The 23,838-nt window shown below is 34.5% G+C and overlaps 1 protein-coding gene across 1 annotated transcript; it reads left to right on the forward strand.

The window, feature by feature from the left end:
* The first annotated feature begins 10,477 nt into the window (after positions 1-10,477).
* On the forward strand, positions 10,478-23,618 carry LOC132548270 (cyclin-dependent kinase 6-like). The gene is made up of 8 exons (XM_060212121.1): positions 10,478-10,495; positions 12,992-13,206; positions 19,093-19,228; positions 19,730-19,897; positions 20,838-20,947; positions 22,133-22,183; positions 22,758-22,893; positions 23,451-23,618. Exons 1-8 carry the CDS (start codon positions 10,478-10,480, stop codon positions 23,616-23,618), a joined length of 1,002 nt encoding a protein of 333 aa, XP_060068104.1.
* Positions 23,619-23,838: the final 220 nt, after the last annotated feature.

A 23,838-nucleotide genomic window follows, 5' to 3' on the forward strand; every position in this document is an offset into this window, starting at 1 on the left:
TAACAAAAAGGAATAAGTTGGTGGAATACATGGTTAATGTACAAATTGTATTACGTAACAATATTTTAGGAGTCTTATGTGCAATTTGCAAAGAAAAGAGAATAAACGGGACAGTTACTGTCAGACAAATATAATTATATTACTCAAAACAATATGTTTAGTCAAATTTCTTACTGTAAAAAAATGAAATTTTGGACAGCAAGAAAGATTTCCTCATTTTCTATTACATTAAGGTCAGGGTCACCCCACGGTAAATTTTCAACACTTAAATCATATGGTAAAGAGAACAAATAACGTTGTCTTAGGTTAGAATATTTATGACACATAAAAAGAAAATGAAAATTATCTTCTATATATCCGCAGCTACAAAATGGACTTTCAACAAGGTTTCTTCTAAATAAATGTTCATTCAGATTACTACATTGTAGACGCAATCTTGAATGTAATACTTGTAGTTTTCGACTGCCAAAATTGAGGTAGGAACGAGGAAGTGGTTTGTCAATATTTAGATAAGATTTTAAAGAGTTAATAGACGGGTTATTTCTAATTATAGAAGGGACCGAATTCCATAAATCAATTGTTGAAGGAAGAAATGATTTTTTGTACAAGTTTGTTCTACATCGTACAGGAATAAGTAGTCTAGTTCTATAGTCACGTATATCAGAGTGCTGAGACGGGACAAAATTTGTGAGATATGCAGGAGTTAAATCATGGAACATTTTGTGAAACTGTATAATTTTATGTTTTGTTCTACGACTGGATAATTTTTCCTATCCCGTGTCTTTGTAAAGAAGATCAATGCTGGCTAATCGCGTAGCACCTGTCACTATTCTGGCGGCTTCAATTTGTACAGATTCTAGTTTATCACTAAGATGCAAGGGCAATGAATCCCAAACAATGTCCGCGTATTCCAAAATTGGCCTGATAAATGCAAAATATAATTTCTCTAGAGATTTTCTATCCAATGTAAATTTTAAATTCCTTAGTACTGCTAGTCGACATGATACTCTTTTTAAAATAGAATCTATGTGCTCGTTCCAAGTAAGAATAGAAGAAAAATATAGACCAAGATGCTTATGTACATTAACGTCAGTTATTACAGTATTATTCATAATGATATGGGGTAAGTCTGATCTTCGGTCTGTGTTTCTTTTGCTAATAAAAAGTGATTCTGTTTTGCTAGGGTTGAACGTCACTAACTATCTTGCTGCCCATTCCGAAATTTTCGATAAGTCACGGTTTATAGATTCAATCGCAGTGTCTACATTATCCATTATGACATATAAAGTGGTGTCATCTGCAAACAATTTAATTTTACAGCCAAAATCAACTACTATGTCATTTATGTAGATTAAAAAGAATAGTGGCCCCAATATAGACCCCTGGGGTACCCCAGCTGTAATTTTTCCGAACTCTGAAGTATTCCCATTTATCCCTACCCTTTGCTTTCTGTTTTCCAAATAACTTTGAACCCACTTCAATAAATCACCCGAAATCCCAGCTAATTTCAATTTATGTATCAAACCCCTATGCCAAACACGATCGAAAGCTTTACTAATATCACAGAAAACAATTTGAACTTTTTTACCACTGTCAAGAGCTTTGCCAATGTCGTTTGAAATATCTAATAACTGATTTACAGCTGAGTCCCCAGGGGTAAATCCAGACTGTGAATCCGTAAAGAAATTCTGATCTCGTAGGAAGTTATAAACACGTTTAAATATACATCTTTCCATTACTTTTCCTATAATACTCAACAATGAAATGGGTCTGTAATTTGAAACACAACTCTTATCTCCCTTTTTAAAAATAGGTATTACATTTGCACATTTCCATTCATCAGGAAATAGTTTTGACTGTAACGACTTATTAAATAGTTGACATAGAGAATTGCACAATTGATTTATACCTTCTTTCAATAATTTAGGACTAATTAAATCTGGACCGGATGCTTTTGATGTGTCAAGTGTACTAATTGAATCTTTTACATCTTCAGAAGTTAAAACAATATTTTCGAGAATTGCGTGAGGGCCAGTAGGAGTAGGTATAATTGCATTACTATCATCAATATTAGATTGCCTAATGAAGAAATTATTTAAAAGAGTAGCTTTATCACCATCCTCATAATACTCGTTACCTTCCGAAACAAGCATAGGAATCGAAGACGATTTCGAAGAGAATTTAGTAAATGTATTGGCTATTTTCCACCAATCCCTAGAAGATATGGATTCTGAATGAAGATTATTTGCTAATTTTATAAAATGGTTAGATTTTGATTTTCGAACTGCATCTACACAAAGATTCCGTATTTGTCGAAACTTACCCCAGTGATTATGATTGTTTGTTAACTTAGCTTTATAATGTATTCTTTTTCTAGCCCTAATTAATCCACGAATATTATTATTCATCCAAGGAGGATCGTTTTTTCGTAAGGTAACAATTTTATTTGGAATAGTTGCTGATGCTACTGCTAAAAGTTCTTTTGTAAATATTTTAGGCAACATAGTAAATATATTTACATGCCTATCTTCCTTGAAGTATCATGGTTAGACTTTTCTTCCAGTAATTATGTCTATAAAGACATAGTTCTTTGAGATTAAACCAGACTTCTATATATATACAAATTTACAATATTTTCACTATAGCTACTACTATTTCTGATTTCCAATGCATTAGATAATGTCACCATGACACGCTAAATGAATAAATATGTTATGGAAATGTTTCGTTCAAGTTAATTGATAATTATAAACATGAATATTTTGGGGGTTTTTTTATATGCGCTTTGTTTGAAGGAATATTTTCATTTCAAGGAACTTTGATACACATTAACAAACCTTGAGAAATCAGCACAATCAGCCTACATCAAATAAAACTAAAAGACAAAAAATATAAGTTATAACAGAGTCAACATCATGATCACTACAGTATTTAAAATATATAAATCATGAGCACCAAATGTACCTTGCCTACGAAGCGAAAACTTTTTATCTTCAATAACTTGAAAAAGTGTCATGGCGGTGGGTGTGAAAAACCTGAAAAAGTGTCATATCGGCGGGTGTGCGCGTGGGACGAACAGTCCAATTCGGTGACGTCTAATGAGGTAAAGTGATGTTATATATTAAGACGATCTTGCCACCACGACAAGGATTAAAACAAAATTGATGTTCTGTTTGTAAGTTGTGTTTGTTTATAAGTGCTGTTAGTTGATAATTCAAACCAAGCCCCCAGAAGAAGTTCCTTACTAAGTCTTGAAACCTGTTTAATAATTTCATGTCAGTATCCATACAATTATTTATATTAATATCGAGCACAGCGAGCGCCTTGTGGCATTATGTGTGATACTTCATTTGGCGAGACACCTGTCTCGTCTCCTAAAACTGCAACATGTAGATGTTCTTTCGATAACTGTTTGAAAATTAATCATGATTAGGGATTTGAATATTAAACAAATTCCAGTAAACACTTATAATTCACAATGAAAGGATAAAAATTGTTCAAAATTTATAACAAAATTAATTACAAAATACAGCAATAATCACACTGATTTTATTACTTACTATGTATAACAGAATAGTCTCTGCAGCGATTTTAACATTATGATATCGCGGAGCATGAACTTTACCTGCATTTTTCCACGAAGACACGTCAACATTGCTTAAACAAATAAAGGTTCAATTATATAGTAATCGTATTGTTATAAAAAAATAAACTAATTTTGTCAAAGACTTTATTCATACATTGACCATTAAAAAGCAAGCATAACATTTTTGTGAAATCAGTAATAACAAAACGCAACCTTCCGATATATATAGTAGACAGCTTTATTTTACAGCTTTTCAGGCCATTCGGCCTTTCAGCAGACGAAACAATGTTGTCAAGAGAGTTCATCTTATAAATTCATTAAGAACTAGACATATTCATATCACATATAGTCATATATCTGTTACCAAGGATACATATATACTCTTTCTTCCCAAGTACCATCACACTATGAAACCTCCTCCCACCAGTATAATACACTACACTAGAGGACTAGAGACACATATCTCTTACTTCCTTGAGGCCCTCACCCACTAAAACACCACAATAGTTTTTAGCCTTTCTATTCCATTTTACCTCACAAATTACAAAAAAAAAATGACACTGTAAATAACCTCATTTCACCACGTCCCTGCACTCTTTTTAAGGTCCAAGGAACTTGTAATAAAGGGGAGATGCTTACAGATAAATTTCTGTACGAAGGGAAGAAATCGGAAAAACCCATAAAAAGCGTACATTTGTTCTGATATCTATAACATCACAGCTACCAGCAATCTGCACGACTTATATGATTACAATTTACACTAATTAAACTTGTTGTAAACATGCGAGGGGTCTGACTGTGAGAGAAAATCCATATCCCGGCTTCAAGGAATTGAACCCAGGACGGCTAGGTGATGATAGATGAGTGCGTTACAACTGTGCCACCAAACCACCGCCTGATGCTGATGCATTGTCTTTCAGAAGAATAAGATGACGACGACGACGAAAATGATGATGATGATGATGATGATGATGATGATGATGATGATGATGTATCGGTACACGTGGTGCTCAACTTGCGCTCGTTTTAGGCAGTGTCTATTTCATATTATAAAAGCATATGTCAATGAAGGGGACACTCATAGTCTGTCCATATTTTGAATTTCCGTTGAAATGGATTCTTGGGTTGAAAAACACTATCATCTTTCAATCCCGAATAAATCACTATTAACTGTATGAACACGAAAAGTTGGCGTAATGATATTTGTAACATAGGAGCAAAAATGGCAAAAGGAAACGAAAATCCTTGTACCATACCGCATCAAATTCTCAGCTACGATCTCAAAACACGTAGATGACGATGTTGAATATTTCTGTCGATACGTCCATTGCCAAAAACTGCATATTTACCCTTGTAAGGATAAGAGCTTCAGCCTGCTTGACGTACTTCTGTACGGAATGCTTCGCCATAATACTATGTTCTCTCCGGACCACAGACTGTGTCTGACAGTGGAAGTAAAAGGATAAAATGATGGCTTTTTCAGAAAGGTCAGTGTTTCACAGTATTACATGTGTTTAGGATGAAAATTTATGTAAAATGCAGAGAATATTGTGTTTTGTTGTCACCACCACCCCTCGTTCACAAAGTCTGTATGTACAATGTCATGTTATATAGATCAGAAATGAAGGAATAAATTACAAACTCGTTCACTACACGGCCTGAAATATGTGACCAGTATAAAGTTCATTACAAATGTTGCATCACATACAAAAGTATATGTCAAAATATACTAAAGTGTACTAACAGGGGTTATACTTATCTATGTAAATACCGGTCAGATTAAGTTCAAAGCCCTTTTATGTTCAATGGAATAATTTGTGTTTTTGTGTGTCACAATGATAAGTAGACTATTTACTTTGTAACAGAAAATGTGTCTTCAAAACAGATCACACTCCAACAGTCAAGCAGGAGTTATCGCCCTTAGTATATGAAACGCCCAGTTTGCTACTCTCGTCGTCTTTATCTGACAAGCTTTAGAAAGGCAAGACTTAGTTTTTATCTTTTGAAGAATATTTTACAGTTCTCCCTGATATGTATTCAAGTGTGTCGTTTTTTAACTATTGTTGAAATTATGTGACATTATTATATAAACTGTATCCTTGGAATCATGCAAACATTTCGAGTCTCGCTGATTATGAGTGTTATCGTTTTCTGTCACGGAAGGAAATGCTAAATGTGTTCCGAACTATCTTGAAACTGACTTTTCGGTAAAAGTTAAAGGAAATGAAAACGCATCGTGACATCATTGTGATGTTTGTTTATGTCATAGCTTCAGTTCAATGCATTGGAACATTCAGACTGTCCCAGCATCAAAGTAAAGACACATCAGTTACATCATATAACATGTTCTGAACAATACTTAAATATTCATGTTTCCTATTACCATGTAATAAAATGGTTTGTTGTTATTATCATTTTACTGTATGCTGTAAACACAAAAACTTACTCAAACGGATTACATTCGCAACTGGGAAAGAAATGAGAGATTTAAAAACGAAAAAAAAATCCCTTTTATTTCAATACCAAAACTCCTGTGAAGATGCACCGCAGGTACAAAGGGAACTCTATATAGAGAAGTATGTGTAAGAAGCTACTTTGCAGGTAAAGCGCATTTACAAAATCCAAGGGTTATGCGGTTGTTACCTTCGTGTCGACGCCATTAATTGGCCAGTATCGGCGGGATAATATTGATGCGTTTAGTACAGTTATACATTTCATTTCAATTGACATTATTCTGTATGCAAATAGCACATAGGATTACATATCAAATACATATTATAACAAAATTTCGCACAAGATGGCGGAGAACATTTGTCTCTGTATATATATATATACATTTACATTTTTCACAATGTATTTTCTTGTTTTTAATCAAACGGTTCCTCAATCAGAATGTGGCCGAGATGTACCGGTAGACTACTTTCTTCGAAGTGTGACGTGCAATTGTTTTCGTTGCGATCACATATACGCTAGGTGTCTGGAATGCAAACTATACCTAAATTTGAGTAGAATATTTTTGATGTTTTAATCACCATCACCACATACAACGGCTTGGAATGGTCTTTTGTCCGCTGTGGAGGGTCTTCGGCGTCCATCGGCCGGAGGGATGATCGAGACATTTAGGTTTACACCACGACTCTCCATTTGGTTTTATAACTTTTTATTTGTTTTATGTTCTTTGTATGTTATGTGATTTATGTGGTGTTTGTGTCTTGATAAAGTTGCAGGTTGCCTCGAAAATTTGACAATTCGCTTGTCCGTACTGTTGCTATTATTTCATTGAACATATATATATAAATGCATAGACAAAAACCAAGGTATAAGACATAATCAGCTACGTCATAACATTATGACGTCATCATGGAAAATTAATTACAAACAACCTCATCAGGATGCGGGATAATGAAATAGCATAAGTCTACAATAGTTTATTGGTACCAAATTTGTACCAATGTAGAAATTGGTGTGCACTATTTTACCTTGTAACTTTATGAAATGATTAAGGAAATCAACATTCAAACATGTATTAACTTCACATTTAAATTTCATCTCGACATACTTGTTTACATGCAAACATACATGTATGTCCTCTCCAATATAGGGATATTTTGTTATAAAATTTAAAAACAGATATATTTTTAGATTTAGGCCCATCCCTTTTTGCAGTTTGCATCAATGATCTTCTGGAAACTATTGACCAAGAACATATTTATTTGCAGATGATACGAAAATTTACTTTCATAATGATAACTTGAATCTCCAGAAAGATTTAGATAAGCTTCAACAATGGTCTGATAAATGGCCCTTGAAATTTCACCCGGACAAATGCAAAATTATGCACGTAGGAAAGAAAACCAATAATACACCGCTATACTTATATAGAGACGAGGGATATGGAAGAGTCGAGGTTACATTAGATCAGGTAACAAAAGAAAAGGACCTTGGAATTATAACAGACAACAACCTAAATATCAACGAACATATTCACAATGCAGTCAATAAAGCCAATAGAATAATGGGAACCATCCGAAGAACATACATGTACTTAGACAAAAAGTCGTTCTGTCTTTTATATAAAGCGTTTGTACGTCCGCACCTTGAATATGGGGCCTGCGTGTGGAATCCCTATCTGCAAAAAGATATAAATGAGTTGGAAAATGTGCAAAGAAGAGCAACGAAACAAATACCGGGAATGAAACACCTAAGTTATGAAAACAGGCTAAGGATCCTTAAATGACCGACACTGAGGCACAGAAGATTGAGATATGATTCAAGTATACAAACCAAACACATGGAGGATCTCCTGATACAAAACAATAACAAGATAACCTCATGGCACAGTTTTCCACTATTAAAAAGAAGGAGCAGACTAAATCTGAGGAAGTATTCTTTCTGTGAACGGGTAGTAAACCACTGGAATTCACTTCCTAATGCTGTTGTAACGTCACCAACAATCAAAACTTTCGAATCCCGATTGGATGAACATTGGAGGCAAACTAAATGTGTTTATAATCATGAACTAGACAATAACACACTGACCATATTCGGGATACTTATTCTTTAAATACTGATCTGGATATATAGGCGTAATAAACCTGCGTCTAATATTCTGATATTAGTCTAATATTAAAACAAGATTTCTCGTTTACTTCATTTTCTGTTCCACGTTTCGTGGTTACAAGGTATAGAAAACGAAGATGGATGATAGTTTTTCTTTCAATTAGACAAGAAAATCCGAAAATTACTATACATGAACTGTCCCGGGTGAATCTGTGAGTAGAGATCGCCAGCGCAGTGTTAGGTTAACAAAGAAAATTCGGATACGTCCGAGTTTAGACGGTGCGACTACACATTTGTCACCTGCACTTTGACAGGAATACATATATATATTAAAAGAAAAAAACTCATGTCCCTACAGATGTAACGCTTTTTTATGACGGAACCATGCGGTTCGAAAATGAAAACACTTTAAAGTATTCCTTTAATCCCGGACAGTGCCATTTTATTTGCAAGGAACAACTTTTTCTCATATTCAAATGGAGACCTACATATGGATATACAATTTAACTGAGGTTATGTAAAATAGACCCTTTTCAATGTTTATAATTGGTGGAGGATATTACGTGAGAGACCTACGTATCAATACAGGTTTGATTACACTTACAAGAAGGCGTATGATTTAAGATATAGCTTATAACTTGGTGCATTTACATAAGGTGCCTGTATGCATTATCTAGAAAATATAACAGAATATAAGATATTAGTTTTGGCATTGGCACTCACTTCGTCGGTGGTATTGACAATGAAATTTGAGTACACCTGGCTTGACATTCGACCTTTGACATTTACTCTGGTATGCATACAATTAAAGTTGGTTGTTGAAAGAGCCAATCAGCGATGGGTGCCCATGACAGGAAGCGAGCCACGAGAATTTACACCGGTACCACATCGAAGGAAACTCAGAAAGAAAAATCAGAAAAAATGGTAAATCAATTTAGATTTTTTCTATTTCTATCTAGATCTATACTTGAAAGTTTCATGGATCGAATGGTACCAGTATGAACGAAATCGGTGTTGTTTTTATATTGCAATTTGGCTGTATCATTTCGACATTCCGATCTCGTGTCAACAAAGACTCGTAGCGCGTAACACCATTCATTCATTCATGGAGAGACTTTGCATACAACTGTTCATTCCAAGGAGCAGCTGTTTGTCACAGGTTGATATTTAAAACCGATCATGTTTCATATTGTTATAAGTTGTTTGGTCACACAGGAACAATTAATTACACGTTAGACAGGTTGGTTTAAAGATCGCACCTGCCAAATTACCAGATTTTGAGTGATTTCTGTGACCTAATTTTGTACTTGACCACTTGGTCAGTCGTGGTGGCTTTGTGTATACACTAGGATGGCCCGAATGGTTTGACCTCGTGGTCAGTGTGATAAGGGGATATCATATAACAGGTTTGTAATATCAGGTCAGTGGTAAAATGGACTGGAAACTGTCAGCCATCTGAACATACGAGGCCAATGTTTTGGTGGTCATTCTAGTCCGGAGATGACCATATGCCTACACTAAAATCGGTCTCCCGGAGTTGGATATATATATACATACATGTTTTGCTGTCCAGTCTTGAATACGGAAGGCCTTATGTTTACGAGAATAGTGCAAACATCTTTATCGTGAAGGACACCACGTGGTTGTTCAAGAGATCCGCTTTTGTTGTCGACATTTCTTCAGTTCTAATTACTAAATGGACTAACGCCCTGTCAATTGTGAATGTTCTGATGATCGTCCGACATTGTTACTCTCTTGTTGAATCTAATTTGTTACATCATGTTTCAAGAGAGCAAAATATGTGACTAATTTCACAAGGCCTCGAAGATAACCTTAGCCATGCCAATTATAATTTTGATATGTCAATAGAAAGTGTACTATTTTCATTGCTTTTGTTTTTTGTCAGCTACTGTAACTTTATTCAATTCAACTTATGATATGCTTGAAGATGTAACTAACACCTTTCAGTAAGATAATTTATTAGTATAAATTAGGTAATGTTGAACTGAAGAATGCATGTGATTTATGTAGGAACAATTGTTAAGATGTGCTCTGAACATCTGTTCAAAAGTCCCCTTATAAAATTTGCAAGATTTTCTTGATGGAAAAAAGTTATTTACGGAAACTTGCAGAGATACTTTCGGGGATTCAAAGTTTAGACATGGTTTAGAGTATCTTTTCATGACCAAAATATTGAGTTTTATATTTGAATCAAAATTCAACTTCCAAATTTCACAATCTTTAAAAGTTCAATGCTGAAACTATACATCCAGTTAAACGTTCTGACTTTGATTGTGATGAAATTAGGGACAGGATCTTTGTATCAGATCCATGCAGGAAGAAGGTATGGTAATAGTCTAGATGACTGTAAAAGACTTGTACATTGGTTGTCAGTGTGGTTTATTTCGATTGTACATGGCATGTGATCTCTGTTCTTAAGTTGAGGATAGACCCAAGCTTCCAGATTTACTACAACTTGTGATGGATTGTGACACAGCAGACCTAGGTTTGATTTCCCATAGGCCACTTACAGTTAGTGGAAACATGTTTTTTTCTCACTCATTCACATTGTCACCCTATAACACCACAAGGGAAGGACTTTTAGGAATATCCATTAAGATGTACACGGGAAATTATTATGAAGAAAATCATAGTCAATTGGTAGAGTTGTTTATATCATCATGTAGGAAACCTGAGTTGGGTAGCTGTTGGGTTGCTCTACCGGTTTAATTTCTTTTCCTTGTTTGTGTTTACTCATATTACTGTAAACTTTCCTGACACTGAATATTAATTGGAATTCTTTACCTCAAAACAAGGTTTGGATTTTCTACATGTAACAGAGGTCATTATTTATTGCAATGCTTCCGCTAGGAATCAAACCCGTGACCCCTGGCTTACTAGTCTGACGTTCAACCAATCGAGCTAAAGAGAAGTTCTCACTAGCCAAGTGGTATATTGCGGCTAGTATTTTACCAGGGTTACATACATATTCTAAGGAGGATACACTTTCAGTCACTAACATATCCCAATATTTGCTTCAGTGTCATTTTGTTTCAGACATTTGTCAAGTGTGTGAAACATGTCTAGATCTGCTGCCTGAACTCTGAAATAAATAACCAGGATGATTTTTTTTTAATATAAGATGATAACTTTGCTGGTTTCCAAGTTTTGTATAAATGTTATTAGAATTTCTCACAGCAGGTAACCTCTTAATGTATATGTGAATGTTTGTGTTTAGGATGTTGATGCATAATTTGATGGTTCAAGTACCATCTGCAATCATTTCTAGATTTTAATAAAAGGTGCATCTGTATTGTGAGAATGATCAACGAGCTGTCCTTCAACATTTATAAAAAATAAAATTAACATATTTTGATAGTAATGTGACACAAGCCATCAGTAATACGAAGTGTCTTTTGTGTAATTGAAGGTAACACCTGACCAGCATGAGTTGAGTAATTCCTAATACAAATTGTCTTTTAGATACAGATATACACATGATCTATACACATGGTCTGTATTGACCTTCTGTTTTACAAAGTGTCCTTTATATAGAGGTTTTCACTTATATGTCATGAACTATCTGAAATATGAGAGCATGCATTGGTTGTTAATTCTACTGAACAGAGGTAGATTTGGATTAGTTTATTCACAGGCTTTTTGCCTAATTAATACAGTAAACAGTAAAAGGTGTTATGTTTTTTATTTCTTAACAACCTAGACATTATACGGTGGACGTCAGTACAATAGATTTGACTTCACTGTTAAGTTATTTGTAACAGAAGGATTTTGAGTTGAGACATAAAACAGTAAGTGGATACCAATGGAATGTCCCCTGAGTTGGCTTGACAGCATGTTTATAACCCAAGGTGGGTGTAAGAGAAAGATCTAGTCATACACTATGAATTCAGCACCACACCCCCTTCAGATTCTGATTCAACCAAACTCCATGGGTGTAATTGTGTTTAAAATCAATCGATTTGGCACTGTAAGGCACATACTTAAGTAGTAAATCCATAGGTAAATGAACTGTAGTTTATCCAGGGTCAGTTGTGTTGTTTTCAATATTATAGTCATTAAAACTTTAATTCTGTTTGTTAAATCTCAATGTCAAAAACAGCATGTGTCCATTACAGGTATGTCTGCTTTTCATTGATTGTCCATGCCAGCGCCTTTTATACCTGTGGATATGTAACACTTAAGACTAGAACATTTTTGACATCTCTTGAATAATTCCTGTTGTGACTTCGCGGAAATATCTTTCTTAACTTATCTATCAAGATTTATGTGTTACCTGTCTATAAAGACCAGTTTTGTGTTACCTGTCTATTAAGACCATTTGCATGTTACTTGTCTATTTAAAAACACTTGTGTGTTGTAGATCTGACTTACTATGTAATTTGTTCTAGTCAAGTGGGACCACAATAGCACAATTTGCAGAGTGTTGGCTTATGTAACTTCATTTGAATATGCCAGTTGTAGTTTGTCTGTGTTGTTGGTTTAGTGTCCTTGGTCAAGACATGTACATTTTACCCTGCTTACTCTGCATGGCATGCCCCTGGTCTCCCATATATTGGTCAGTATAGTAGCCATCATCTGAATGTCCCTAGCTGCTCATTGATGGTAAACCTAGCATACAAGCTCTAGACATGCTGACAGCATTCTGTAATATATTTAAACGTTTTAAGAACATTTGATAATTGTATCATTTATTTTTCAGGTTAACCTAAGTTGTTAATGATGCTGTGACCCTGCCACAATATGGGATTCAGATAGAATTCTTTCCTCCTGTTGCCATGGTAATTTGGCAAAAAGGAAGCAATGATGTCGGGAAGAGGTGTCCAGAGTGGTTCCGATCAGAACTATGAGGAGATATCTATGATAGGAAATGGAGCATATGGAACAGTATACAAAGCTCGGGACTTGAAAAATGATGGTCAAATTGTGGCCATGAAACGTATTCGCATCCAGAACACAGAGGAGGGGATGCCTATGAGTGCAATAAGGGAGATAGCTCTTCTGAAACAGTTGGAAAACTACGAACATCCTAATATTGTCAGGTGTGTATATCTTACAGAAATGGTAGGTATGTATAATATATTATCAGGTATATAAGGCATATTAAATATTAAGGTATGTATAAAAAGAAATATAATCAGGTGTATATGAAATATTTACAGATGTTTATGGAACAGGACATTGTCAGTCTGCTTACATCCAAATTAATATCATACGATAAACTTTGACATTTTATGGTAAATTAAATTCTGACATGATCTAGTAAAATATGTGCTGACATTATGTGGCAAGTATTTACTTGCTGACATTAATTAGTGACTAATGATGTTTGGACACTGTATGCTTTGTCTGGTTAAATAAATTTGACATCTTGTTGTAAAGTAGGTCCTTTAATTATGTGGTAAATAACATCCTGACATTATGTGGTAAATCACATCCTGACATTTTTTGGTAAATATCATCCTGACATTATGTGGTAAATCACATCCTGACATTTTGTGGTAAATAACATCCTTACATTATGTGGTAAATCACATCCTGACATGTGGTAAATCACATTCTGACATTTTGTGCTAAAAAGACATCCTGATATTTTGTGGTAAATAGCACCAAGACATTATGTGGTAAATAACATCCTCACATGTAGTAAATAACATCCTGACATTATGTGGTAAATAACATCCTAGCAATTTGTGGCAAATAACATCCTGATATTTTGTGATAAATGACATCCTAGCATTATGTGGTAAATCAAATCCTCACATGTAGTAAATAACATCCTGACATTATGTGGTAAATAACATCCTAGCAATTTGTGGTAAGTAACATCCTGACATTATGTGGAAAATAACATCCAGGCATTATGTGGTAAATCACATCCTGACATTATGTGGTAAATAACATCCAGGCATTATGTGGTAAATAACATTCTCACATGTGGGAAATAACATCCTAACATTATGTGGTAAATAACATCCTAACATTATGTGGTAAATAACATCCTGACATTATGTGGTAAATAACTTCCTTATATTTTGTTTGAAATAACACCCTGACATGTGGTAAATAACATCCTGATATTTTGTGGTAAACAAACTCCTGACATTTCATAGTAAACTAACTACTGATGTTATGTGGTAAACTGATTCTTTACATTTTGTAGTCAGTTAACTGAGTACATTATGTAAGTCATGTCCTTGCATTAGGTGTTATATCCTGATACCATATCTTGTAATATACATCCTGACACTATTTGGTACATTTTCTGGTAAAATACATTGTGAGATTATCAGATATGTATTCTCAGTACATCTTACTTCTCAGAGTTTTCATGACCAGCTCCCACCCTTGTTTTTGGTTTTAGTGGGTGGAATTAAGAATGCTGGTTTGTATAGTGTTACCCATGCTAATTATGTACATGTCCCATTTCACTTGGACTCCATCTCGCCCTGAATCAGTTTCGTCACCTTAGCAACTACAGTATCATGATAAAAACCAGTACATTAGAGTTTTTTTTAAAACTATATGTTACATATATATATATATGTATACTGTGATAAGTGTAGGTCACAGTGTTACTATTTATAGAAAGTCACCAACCCTTTGAGTGATTTCACTCTGGTGACATAAATTAAGTGTTAGAGATTTTAGTCAATCTATATATATAAAGCTATAAGCAATAGTCATGTATTAGAATTTACTTTATAAGGTTCAAGTCAAAGTTATCATTACTATTTACAGTCAAATACAGTCATCTACTTGTAATTACTATGTCTATACAATTATGATGTCATTTCTCAAACAATCGATATATTATTCAAATGATCAAGTAGATATTTCTGGATTCCAATATTTGCAAGTTAATTAAACAAAATGATGATTCCAGTTTGTATGAGAGAAGGGACATTTATACCTTTTTGCAAAGGAGAAGGGGCACTTATACAAATGTGCATGAGAGAAGGGACATTTATATCACTGCATGAGAGGACGTTGATATCACTGTACATGAGAGGACGTTGATGTCACTGTGCATGAGAGGAGGTTGATGTCACTGTGCATGAGAGGATGTTGATGTCACTGAGAGTATGTTGATGTCACTGTGCATGAGAGGATGTTGATGTCACTGTGCATGAGAGGATGTTGATATCACTGTACACGAGAGGACGTTGATATCACTGTACACAAGAGGACGTTGATGTCACTGTGCGCGAGAGGACGTTGATGTCACTGTGCGCGAGAGGACGTTGATGTCACTGTGCACGAGAGGACGTTGATGTCACTGTGCATGAGAGGACGTTGATGTCACTGTGCATGAGAGGACGTTGATGTCACTGTGCATGAGAGGACGTTGATATCACTGTGCACGAGAGGACGTTGATGTCACTGTGCATGAGAGAGGGAGCACTGTTAACTTACAGAAATTTTCTTTATAATAATCAAGGATATCAATTATTACAATCTAGGAGTCCGATACATCATGATTTCAGATATTATATGATGTCATTAGTAGTAGTTGTAGCCAGTCTGTTTTTTTACACTAGTAACAGAAGATATAAGGAAGAAAATACTAATTGGGGTTGGAACACTATTTATATATGTAAACACTTGACTGGTATTAAGATCTATATACACCCACACATTATCAGTTACTCATCCATACTGCTGTGTATGCACATCTTTGTAACTGCTTCATGAACTTTGTGAATTAGCAAGCTTTGCACAGGCGATATAATCAAAGCGGCACTGGTTACTTTTTTTTGTGATTTTTTTAATCAAGCTCAATCCAGAATGAGTCATTGATGTGTTATATGGAATGTCAAGTTGATAGGCTGTCAGCATTTAAAATTTTGGTATTGTCAGCTAATTATAAAGAGCAAATTAAGATTTTACTTATTGGAGGACGCTGTTGAAATTTTCTGACCAAGAAATGTTAAACTTTTCTTGTATAACACAAGATTTGATTCCAAAACCATTCTCTAAACCGTCCACTCCCAAACATACATCAACTACTACAGTAGTTTAACATTCTTAAGTTATGGAGTTTGCAATGATGTTAAACAATGACATGTATTAAATGATTTTGCTGTTTGCCAATTTCAACTTGATATCATTTCAATAAAACACCATGAGTCATATCTTGGAAGGCCACACAAACTGGATCTCAGATGGAGTAAACATATCTTACTTATGTGCTTAAAAGGTTGTTGAACATTGCCTTTATCCAATTCTGGACACTGTGGTCTAGACAAAATCTGTCGAGACTGTTTTAAAAACTCAAAACCACCACTGACTTTTTAATATCATTTGTAAACAGTACTACTGGATAAATAACTTAAGTCCTTGTGTTTAATTGCTGCAATTTACATAACAAAGTATATTGTATACGGTATAGGTAGTTTGGTAGATCTGTTTATCATTGTATTTATGATATGGTTGGTTTGATCTCTAATCTGGGGTGTATTATTACCATACATATGAATACTTAACAAGGCTTAATATGATTTTATTTCATTCACAAGTTTTTAAGTTTAATTGGTAGGCTAAAGTCTGGATTATAGTATACTATGATTGCAATACAAATTTAAAGGTCACATGATAATCTATTAGCAACAGGTTTGTTGTCATGTTGCTAGGTTGACAGGTGGGTGCATTGAAACAGGTGGGGATCACCTAAAGGGTGTTACCCTGTTTCATTCCATTGATTATAGAAAAACTGATTTGTTTTTACCAAGAATAAAACTGAGTTTATTATGAGCTCCAGAATTTTTGTAAGGAAGGAATCAAATTTGAAAGTAACTGGTAAACAAAATTAATGACTTCAGTTTACCTGTTTGTGACTCAAATTGTGATCTACCTGAAAAAGGCTGTAATCTGTCTGTATACAATCAATTGATTGATTTCAGTTTAAAATAAGGTCAAAATGTCAGTGTCTACGTCACTGTCATTGTGGAACTTTGCTTGTTGGCTTGGCAGAAGAATGTCAGATATGTGATTGTTTATACAGTGTCTTGTGGTGTGTGATAATGTATTACCAATATCTACCTGTGTATGTATGCAAGAAAATGGTATGAATAAAATTCCAATTTAAATGTACCAAAGGACTTTGGTAGATATAAATATACAGACATTTAAATGTCTATTTAAATAGCTATTTATATCATACAAGTTGCACTGTTACTGGGTGAATTTAAATGCTTCGAGTTTATCAATACAAAATTGAATGAGAGATTTGAATGTTGTATATTTACTCTTGTTTATGGTACAAACATACCTGTATGAAAATATGTTTGACCTAGATTGTCAACAACCAAACAGTAACCCTTTTTTCTGTTTATATCAGAGTCTATTTAAAGATAAAGTTTATCAAAATTGTTAACTGTATAAAATCAATATTACTGAAGTAATCCTTTCACTGTTATGTACAAGGTATATAGTTGCCTTTACAAAAACAAAGCTGTGTATACATTATTACATTATAAGGAAGCAAATCATTTGCCAAATTATTCTTATAGAGTATTTCTTAAAAACTGTTGGAAAACCCCCCGTACCCTGAGCAGAGGCATAAAAACCTAAAACCCCCCGTACCCTGAGCAGAGGCATAAAAACCTAAAAACCCCCTGTACCCTGAGCAGAGGCATAAAAACCTAAAAACCCCTGTACCCTGAGCAGGGGCATAAAAACCTAAAAACCCCCTGTACCCTGAGCAGGGGCATAAAAACCTTAAAAAAAAACCTGTACCCTGAGCAGGGGCATAAAAACCTAAAAAAAAACCCTGTACCCTGAGCAGGGGCATAAAAACCTAAAAACCCCTGTACCCTGAGCAGGGGCATAAAAACCTAAAAAAAAACCCTGCACTCCCTATTTATTCTGGTCTACATACATTAAAAGCACCTTGCTATGCCCCAATGTACAGTATCCTGTATGCGAACAGGCTATAATCAGTACGTATACACAGGACAATACCTGTATATTAATAGGTTTATAATTTATGTATTTATACATGTAGGTATTCATATAAAAATAATATATCTGTCCTTTCATGCTATATACAAGGTACCACTAAATCATCTTTTCATATTGATTTTTTGTCAAGCACTATCACTTTATAGGGAGAAAACTAGACTTTCATTGTTTCTCTGTGAAATTCATGGCTATTTATGTATTGTGATATTACTGAAAAAATCGAATTCTAGGATCAGTATTGGTAACCACTACACCAAGATAGGTTTTGTACCTGTAGCCTGTTACTCAGTGTGTTTGAACGACTATCTTGTATTTGAAAAACATTACCGTTATACATGTACCACTATTTGTGAATTTCTGCCCAATTTCAGCATTATTTCAATATGCTGATTCATGTATGACCTCTAAATGTCATTTTATTGGTAGTATATTCATAATATGAATTAAAAATGATTATTTATGTAATAATTACAAAATCTATTAGACTGGAGCGAAAAAGCTGATATCAAAATTCATGTAATTAGTAGGATACATGAAAAGTACTTAGTAAACATAAATACTTATAGCAGGCCAATTGTTTTATCATTTTGTACATGTAATTACTCTGAATTCAGTCTTACAACTGTGTTTAAATATCACCATAATCTGTGTCTATTACCTTAAAAACAACATTTAATAAGAATGAAATGGTGTATTTGGTCAGTCTGGGGTTTTCTAATTTATTATTTCTTGATTGAAATAATTTAGGCTAATTAATGGTACATGTCAACCCCCACCCCCCACCCCCCGCCCCATACATACAGTTTAGACTGTAAAGAACATATTTCAATATACTCTCTTGTAAGCCACGGTTAGTATTGATTTAGGTTATTAAAATCCAATCTTTTACTTTATTTTTTGTATTGTTTACTTATCAATACTAACATCTGTGATTCAGTTTTTTCAATTGGATTTTCTTGTAACAGATTACTAGATGTTCGCCATTCCCAGGCAACAGCGAATGAGATCCGACTCATGTTGGTGTTTGAATACATAGACCAGGATCTGTCTACTTACTTGGAAGGCTGTCCATCTCCAGGACTTGGGCCAGACAGAATTAAGGTAAAATAAGGAACATGTTCAAGAAGCAAACATTTAAATGACGAATTTAGTTGATGAATATAAAAACCAGAGTTTTCATGAATTATCTTACTGGCAGCAATAAAACAATACACAAGATCAGCTGAACAGTGCTCTCTGGATTATCAAGGGTTCACTGTATACTACTTAATATACCCTTGGTAATTCCTAGCATTGTTGTTTAATTACATTCAGAGATGGACACAAATACATTTCTTTGTTAAAATATGTGATAAAGAATCCAAACATATGTGAATCTAGCAGGGTTGTTTTAATAAATAGGGTAAAGGGAGAAAATTTCGACAAAAATGATTGACATTATACATCATAAAAATTGGCCAATCAGATTCATTGCTGCCACTATTATGTATTTAAGTTCTTTCCTAATATGGTGTGATGATTTCAGATTTGTAAAGTAGTCATATGTTTGCAATAAACCTGATTTACTGTAGAATTATTAATTAGTAAGTCTTACTTTCCCAGGACCTGATGTACCAGCTGCTTAATGGTGTAGACTTTCTACACGCCCACAGAATAGTGCATCGTGACCTCAAACCCCAGAACATCCTGGTCACTGGACAGGGGCAGCTCAAACTTGCTGATTTCGGACTGGCCAGGGTGTATGGCTTCCAAATGGCTCTCACATCAGTGGTAATCTTTATTGGAATTGTATTCAAAGATTTAGTTCCAGTGTCTCAATGATTTGGTATTTAATAAAAACCCATAAAAACTACAGATAAGGGTCAAAGTTCTAAGGTCAGTGTCTCCACAAATAGAGTTCAAAGTTCTATGGCTTATGTCTATAGACTTGGGGTCAAAGTTAAATGGCCAGAATCTCCACAAGTAGAGTTCAAAGTTCCATGGCCAATGTCTACAGATTGGGTTCAAATTTCTAGAGCCAGAGTTTCTTCAGATAGGGATAAAAGTTTTAGAGTCAGTGTCTCGACAGAAAGCATCAAAGCTCAAGGCCCATCGTATTTACAGACAGATAAAACGTTCTAGGGCCAACTTGTTCATACATGGAGATGAAAGGGCAATATTGCCACATATAGGTGTCAAAGTGCTAAGGCCAATGCCTTTTCAAATAATGATTTGTTATAGATGCTATAAGTTTGGATTAAAAGTTATGGGTCCTTCCACTCAATGGCCTCATTGATGTGTTACCAGCTCTAATGCCTTATAGGTCCTGATTGACCAATATATCACATTACCTAATCCCTTATGTAGGACACAAAAGTCCTTAAAGGTCAGATAGACCAATATTTTCTCTTGATTTCTGTAGTGAAAAGCTCTTTTAAAGAATGTTAGGAGATACCACTACAGTTAATAAGGACACTAAAGAAATACTTTTGTCAAAAAATTGCATATATATTTATCATATTGGCATGTAACAATAATTTCCAAACATCAGATTTACTTAATTACATGTGATGGCTTGATATAAATGTTGACTTATCAGAAACTGGTGTGTAAATTTTATTTTAGATTTGATTTTATCTGCTCCTATGTGGAATACATGTCCTCATGATATTCTTTTTTGTTCTATATCGGAATATACAAAGTCACTATAGCTACTAATGTAAAATTGTAGGTGGTGACCTTGTGGTACCGGGCCCCAGAAGTTATCCTTCAGGCAGCATATGCTACTCCTGTTGACATGTGGAGCTGTGGCTGTATATTTGTGGAACTCTTCAATAGAAGGTAAAAAAATCAAATTTGTCTTCCTTGTTGAAACCTGTATTAAATGTATATGATATTTTAGTCAATCTTTCTTTTCAAAATGGATATGCATTGTAACTTGGTTTCAGTTTACAGAGGTTTATACAAAGTAGTGGAATGTAGCTTCCTGCTTGGTTCATATAGGTTCTTTAAGGAGTAAAGTGCTTGCACTGTACGTGATATAGTACTTAAAATACCCAGTGTATTGGCACAAAATTCCAATGCAGTGATTTTAGCATGAAAATGTCAAACCCTAACCCCAATTTTTTATGCATTTAATATAATATACAGAAATATATTATAAATAAATTTGCAACAAGAAAAAAATGATATTGCTAATATGGAATTTCATTACTAGTGATGTCATCAAATCAAACAGACTTTCAAATGCTAAAGGGCACCCATATCATAATATATACAATGACTAGTTATGACATCACTTTTGGTGTTGTTTTAGGTTAATATGGTGTGGATTGTGTATCTAAGTATTTACAAAAAATTTTATCTGTTAGTTATAGAGACTTGACATTTGATTTTGTGTCTGTGAGAAACAGTTCATAGACAGTTTGTTATAAATTATTGCCATGAAATTTGGCCGTCCCTACATAAAGTCAGTTTCATTATCAGTTTCTAGTGCAGGAATCTGTTTCAGCCACCAGTTGTTTTGATAAACATATGGCTAGTCCATCGAATTATTTCTTATTATAGATGTATCTATATTGCATTTCAAACACTGTTACAGTTTACTCTCTGTTGTCATTGTTGAGTATTTCCTACCATTATGGAATATCTGTTAATTAGGGCCCTATATAGAAATTTTGAAGGTCAAGGTCACTTATTATAAATCAGATTGTTGAATGTATTTGTTAGCATGGGTAATCTTTCTTTTCATAACAGCTGTCTTGACATTTGTAGCAGAGTGTACTTAAGGTCTTGCCGGTAATCTGTCAGTGCGGGATGTGTGAGTTTAAGGGAGGGATGGGGAGGGGTGGGCAGATTTCCAATCACATAGTTTGGCCCTTGCTGACCTGTCAGTGTTCAAATTAAGTCTAACTATGCTTAACAGGATTTGTCTAAAGAATCATTTCAATTTTTTCTTTTCCTCTCTTTGTGATTCTGTAATTGGTGCTAGTTATAAATAATATGCGTTTGATTTTTCATTTTCAGACCATTGTTTTGTGGAGATTCAGATATCAACCAACTTTCAAAAATATTTGAGTAAGTAAGTCATATTTAGGTTAAATAGAGGATGTTTGTAAGCTTGTGTTATTATATAACTACAAAATGTCTGAAGTAAGGGAGAAGATATTTTCATTTCCTGTCAAGGTTACTCCCACCATTAACCGCTGAAGCCCCTCAACAACCACATTTGTGACCCCCACCACCACCCGTAGGTATAACCTCAGGCCCCCCTACCCTTCCCTGGCCACAGTTGTGACTCCTCTGGGACCCACTTCTCACAATTACAACTTTCACAACCAACAATTATCAACCTCATCACCCAAATTTGTGACTCCCATCACCAAAAATTTTGACAACCCTTAGCTGTGACCCCTACTTCCCACAGCTGTAACCTCTACCACTTAAAATTGGGACCCACACTTAAGACTGTTTCCTATGCCCTTAGATGATGACACTTCTATATTATCCAGTCTCAAATAAAACCAGTACCAAAGAAATTCAAATCTTTATGTTAATGTCATTTCCCTGATGATATTAGTTATGATGTAATTTTGCCATATTAACTTACAAATGTACAAAAACCTTCAGTTGTTTGCCTGCTTTTGTTTAGGGTGCTTGGTCTGCCATCAAAGGAAGATTGGCCAGAAAGTGTGACATTACCGTGGAATTCTTTCAAGCCACTTGCACCAAAATCTCTGGAACAGCTAATCCCCGAGATTGACCCGGATGGAAAAGACCTTTTAGAGGTGAGGAGTAACATACAGTTGTATATTTTTCAAATTCTTTGTCTGATTATAAGTATGTTCTCCAAATGAAATATGGGGAGGTATTGTTTTGCTCTGTTTCTTATTCAAATGATTGTTATTGCTGTTTTTTTCCACCTTCTACCAACAACAATGTTTCTGACACGATCTTCATCCTCTAACACCAGTCTTTCTATACCTTCATCCACTTATCACTAAAACCAATATTTTTCTACCTCCATCCATTTCTATCTTTATTATTCCAGCAACATTTCCCCTGTCTTCTTTGAAACGTTCATTTTCTTTATATTTTTAAATGAAATGTTTCCATTCTGAAAACAGTTTTCAGGGGTTCATTATAAAATGAACTATGCATATTGATTAACTAGATATCCAATTGTCGGTAATTAACACATTTTCCTGATTTTAAAGCATTACCAATATGTATTGTATACAACATGTGTGTCATTAAAATTAAAAATAATGTTTTGAAAAAATATTTATTAAAATTTTATACATAGTAGAATTTCAGAATAAACAATTTCTTTTATTCTTTGCAGAAATTAATTCAATTCAATCCTCATAGTCGATTAAGTGCACGTTCAGCACTTCAACACAATTATTTCCGCGATGATTTGGATAGCTTACGAACTTCAAGTTCTCTCTCCGTATCGGAGAGCGATTCTTGTGATAATGATGGAAGGTCGGACACACCTGTCAGTAAGTAAGGAGTCATGAGACCATAAATAAGATGTCTTGTGATCATAGTAAGGAGTCATGTGATCAGAACAAAGAGTCATGTGATTTTAAGAAGTCATGTGATCATTATATCAGTAGTCATGTGATTTTATACAAGAAGCCATGTGACTGTTAAAAATAAGGATGCATGATCATTATCATCTAAATAAATTTCATGTGATCAGAGGTGAACTCAAGTTAGATGACATG

Source organism: Ylistrum balloti, unplaced genomic scaffold (assembly GCF_031769215.1).
Source record: "Ylistrum balloti isolate Yb309-2 unplaced genomic scaffold, AGI_CSIRO_Ybal_v1 Utg370006, whole genome shotgun sequence".
NCBI lineage: Eukaryota > Metazoa > Mollusca > Bivalvia > Pectinida > Pectinidae > Ylistrum > Ylistrum balloti.

Excerpts from the sequence above, each read along its gene's own strand:
- LOC132548270 (XM_060212121.1), top strand. Across the intron at positions 19,898-20,837 it reads AAATGGCTCTCACATCAGTG|GTGGTGACCTTGTGGTACCG; the intron begins GTAATCTTTATT and ends GTAAAATTGTAG. Across the intron at positions 22,894-23,450 it reads ATGGAAAAGACCTTTTAGAG|AAATTAATTCAATTCAATCC; the intron begins GTGAGGAGTAAC and ends TATTCTTTGCAG.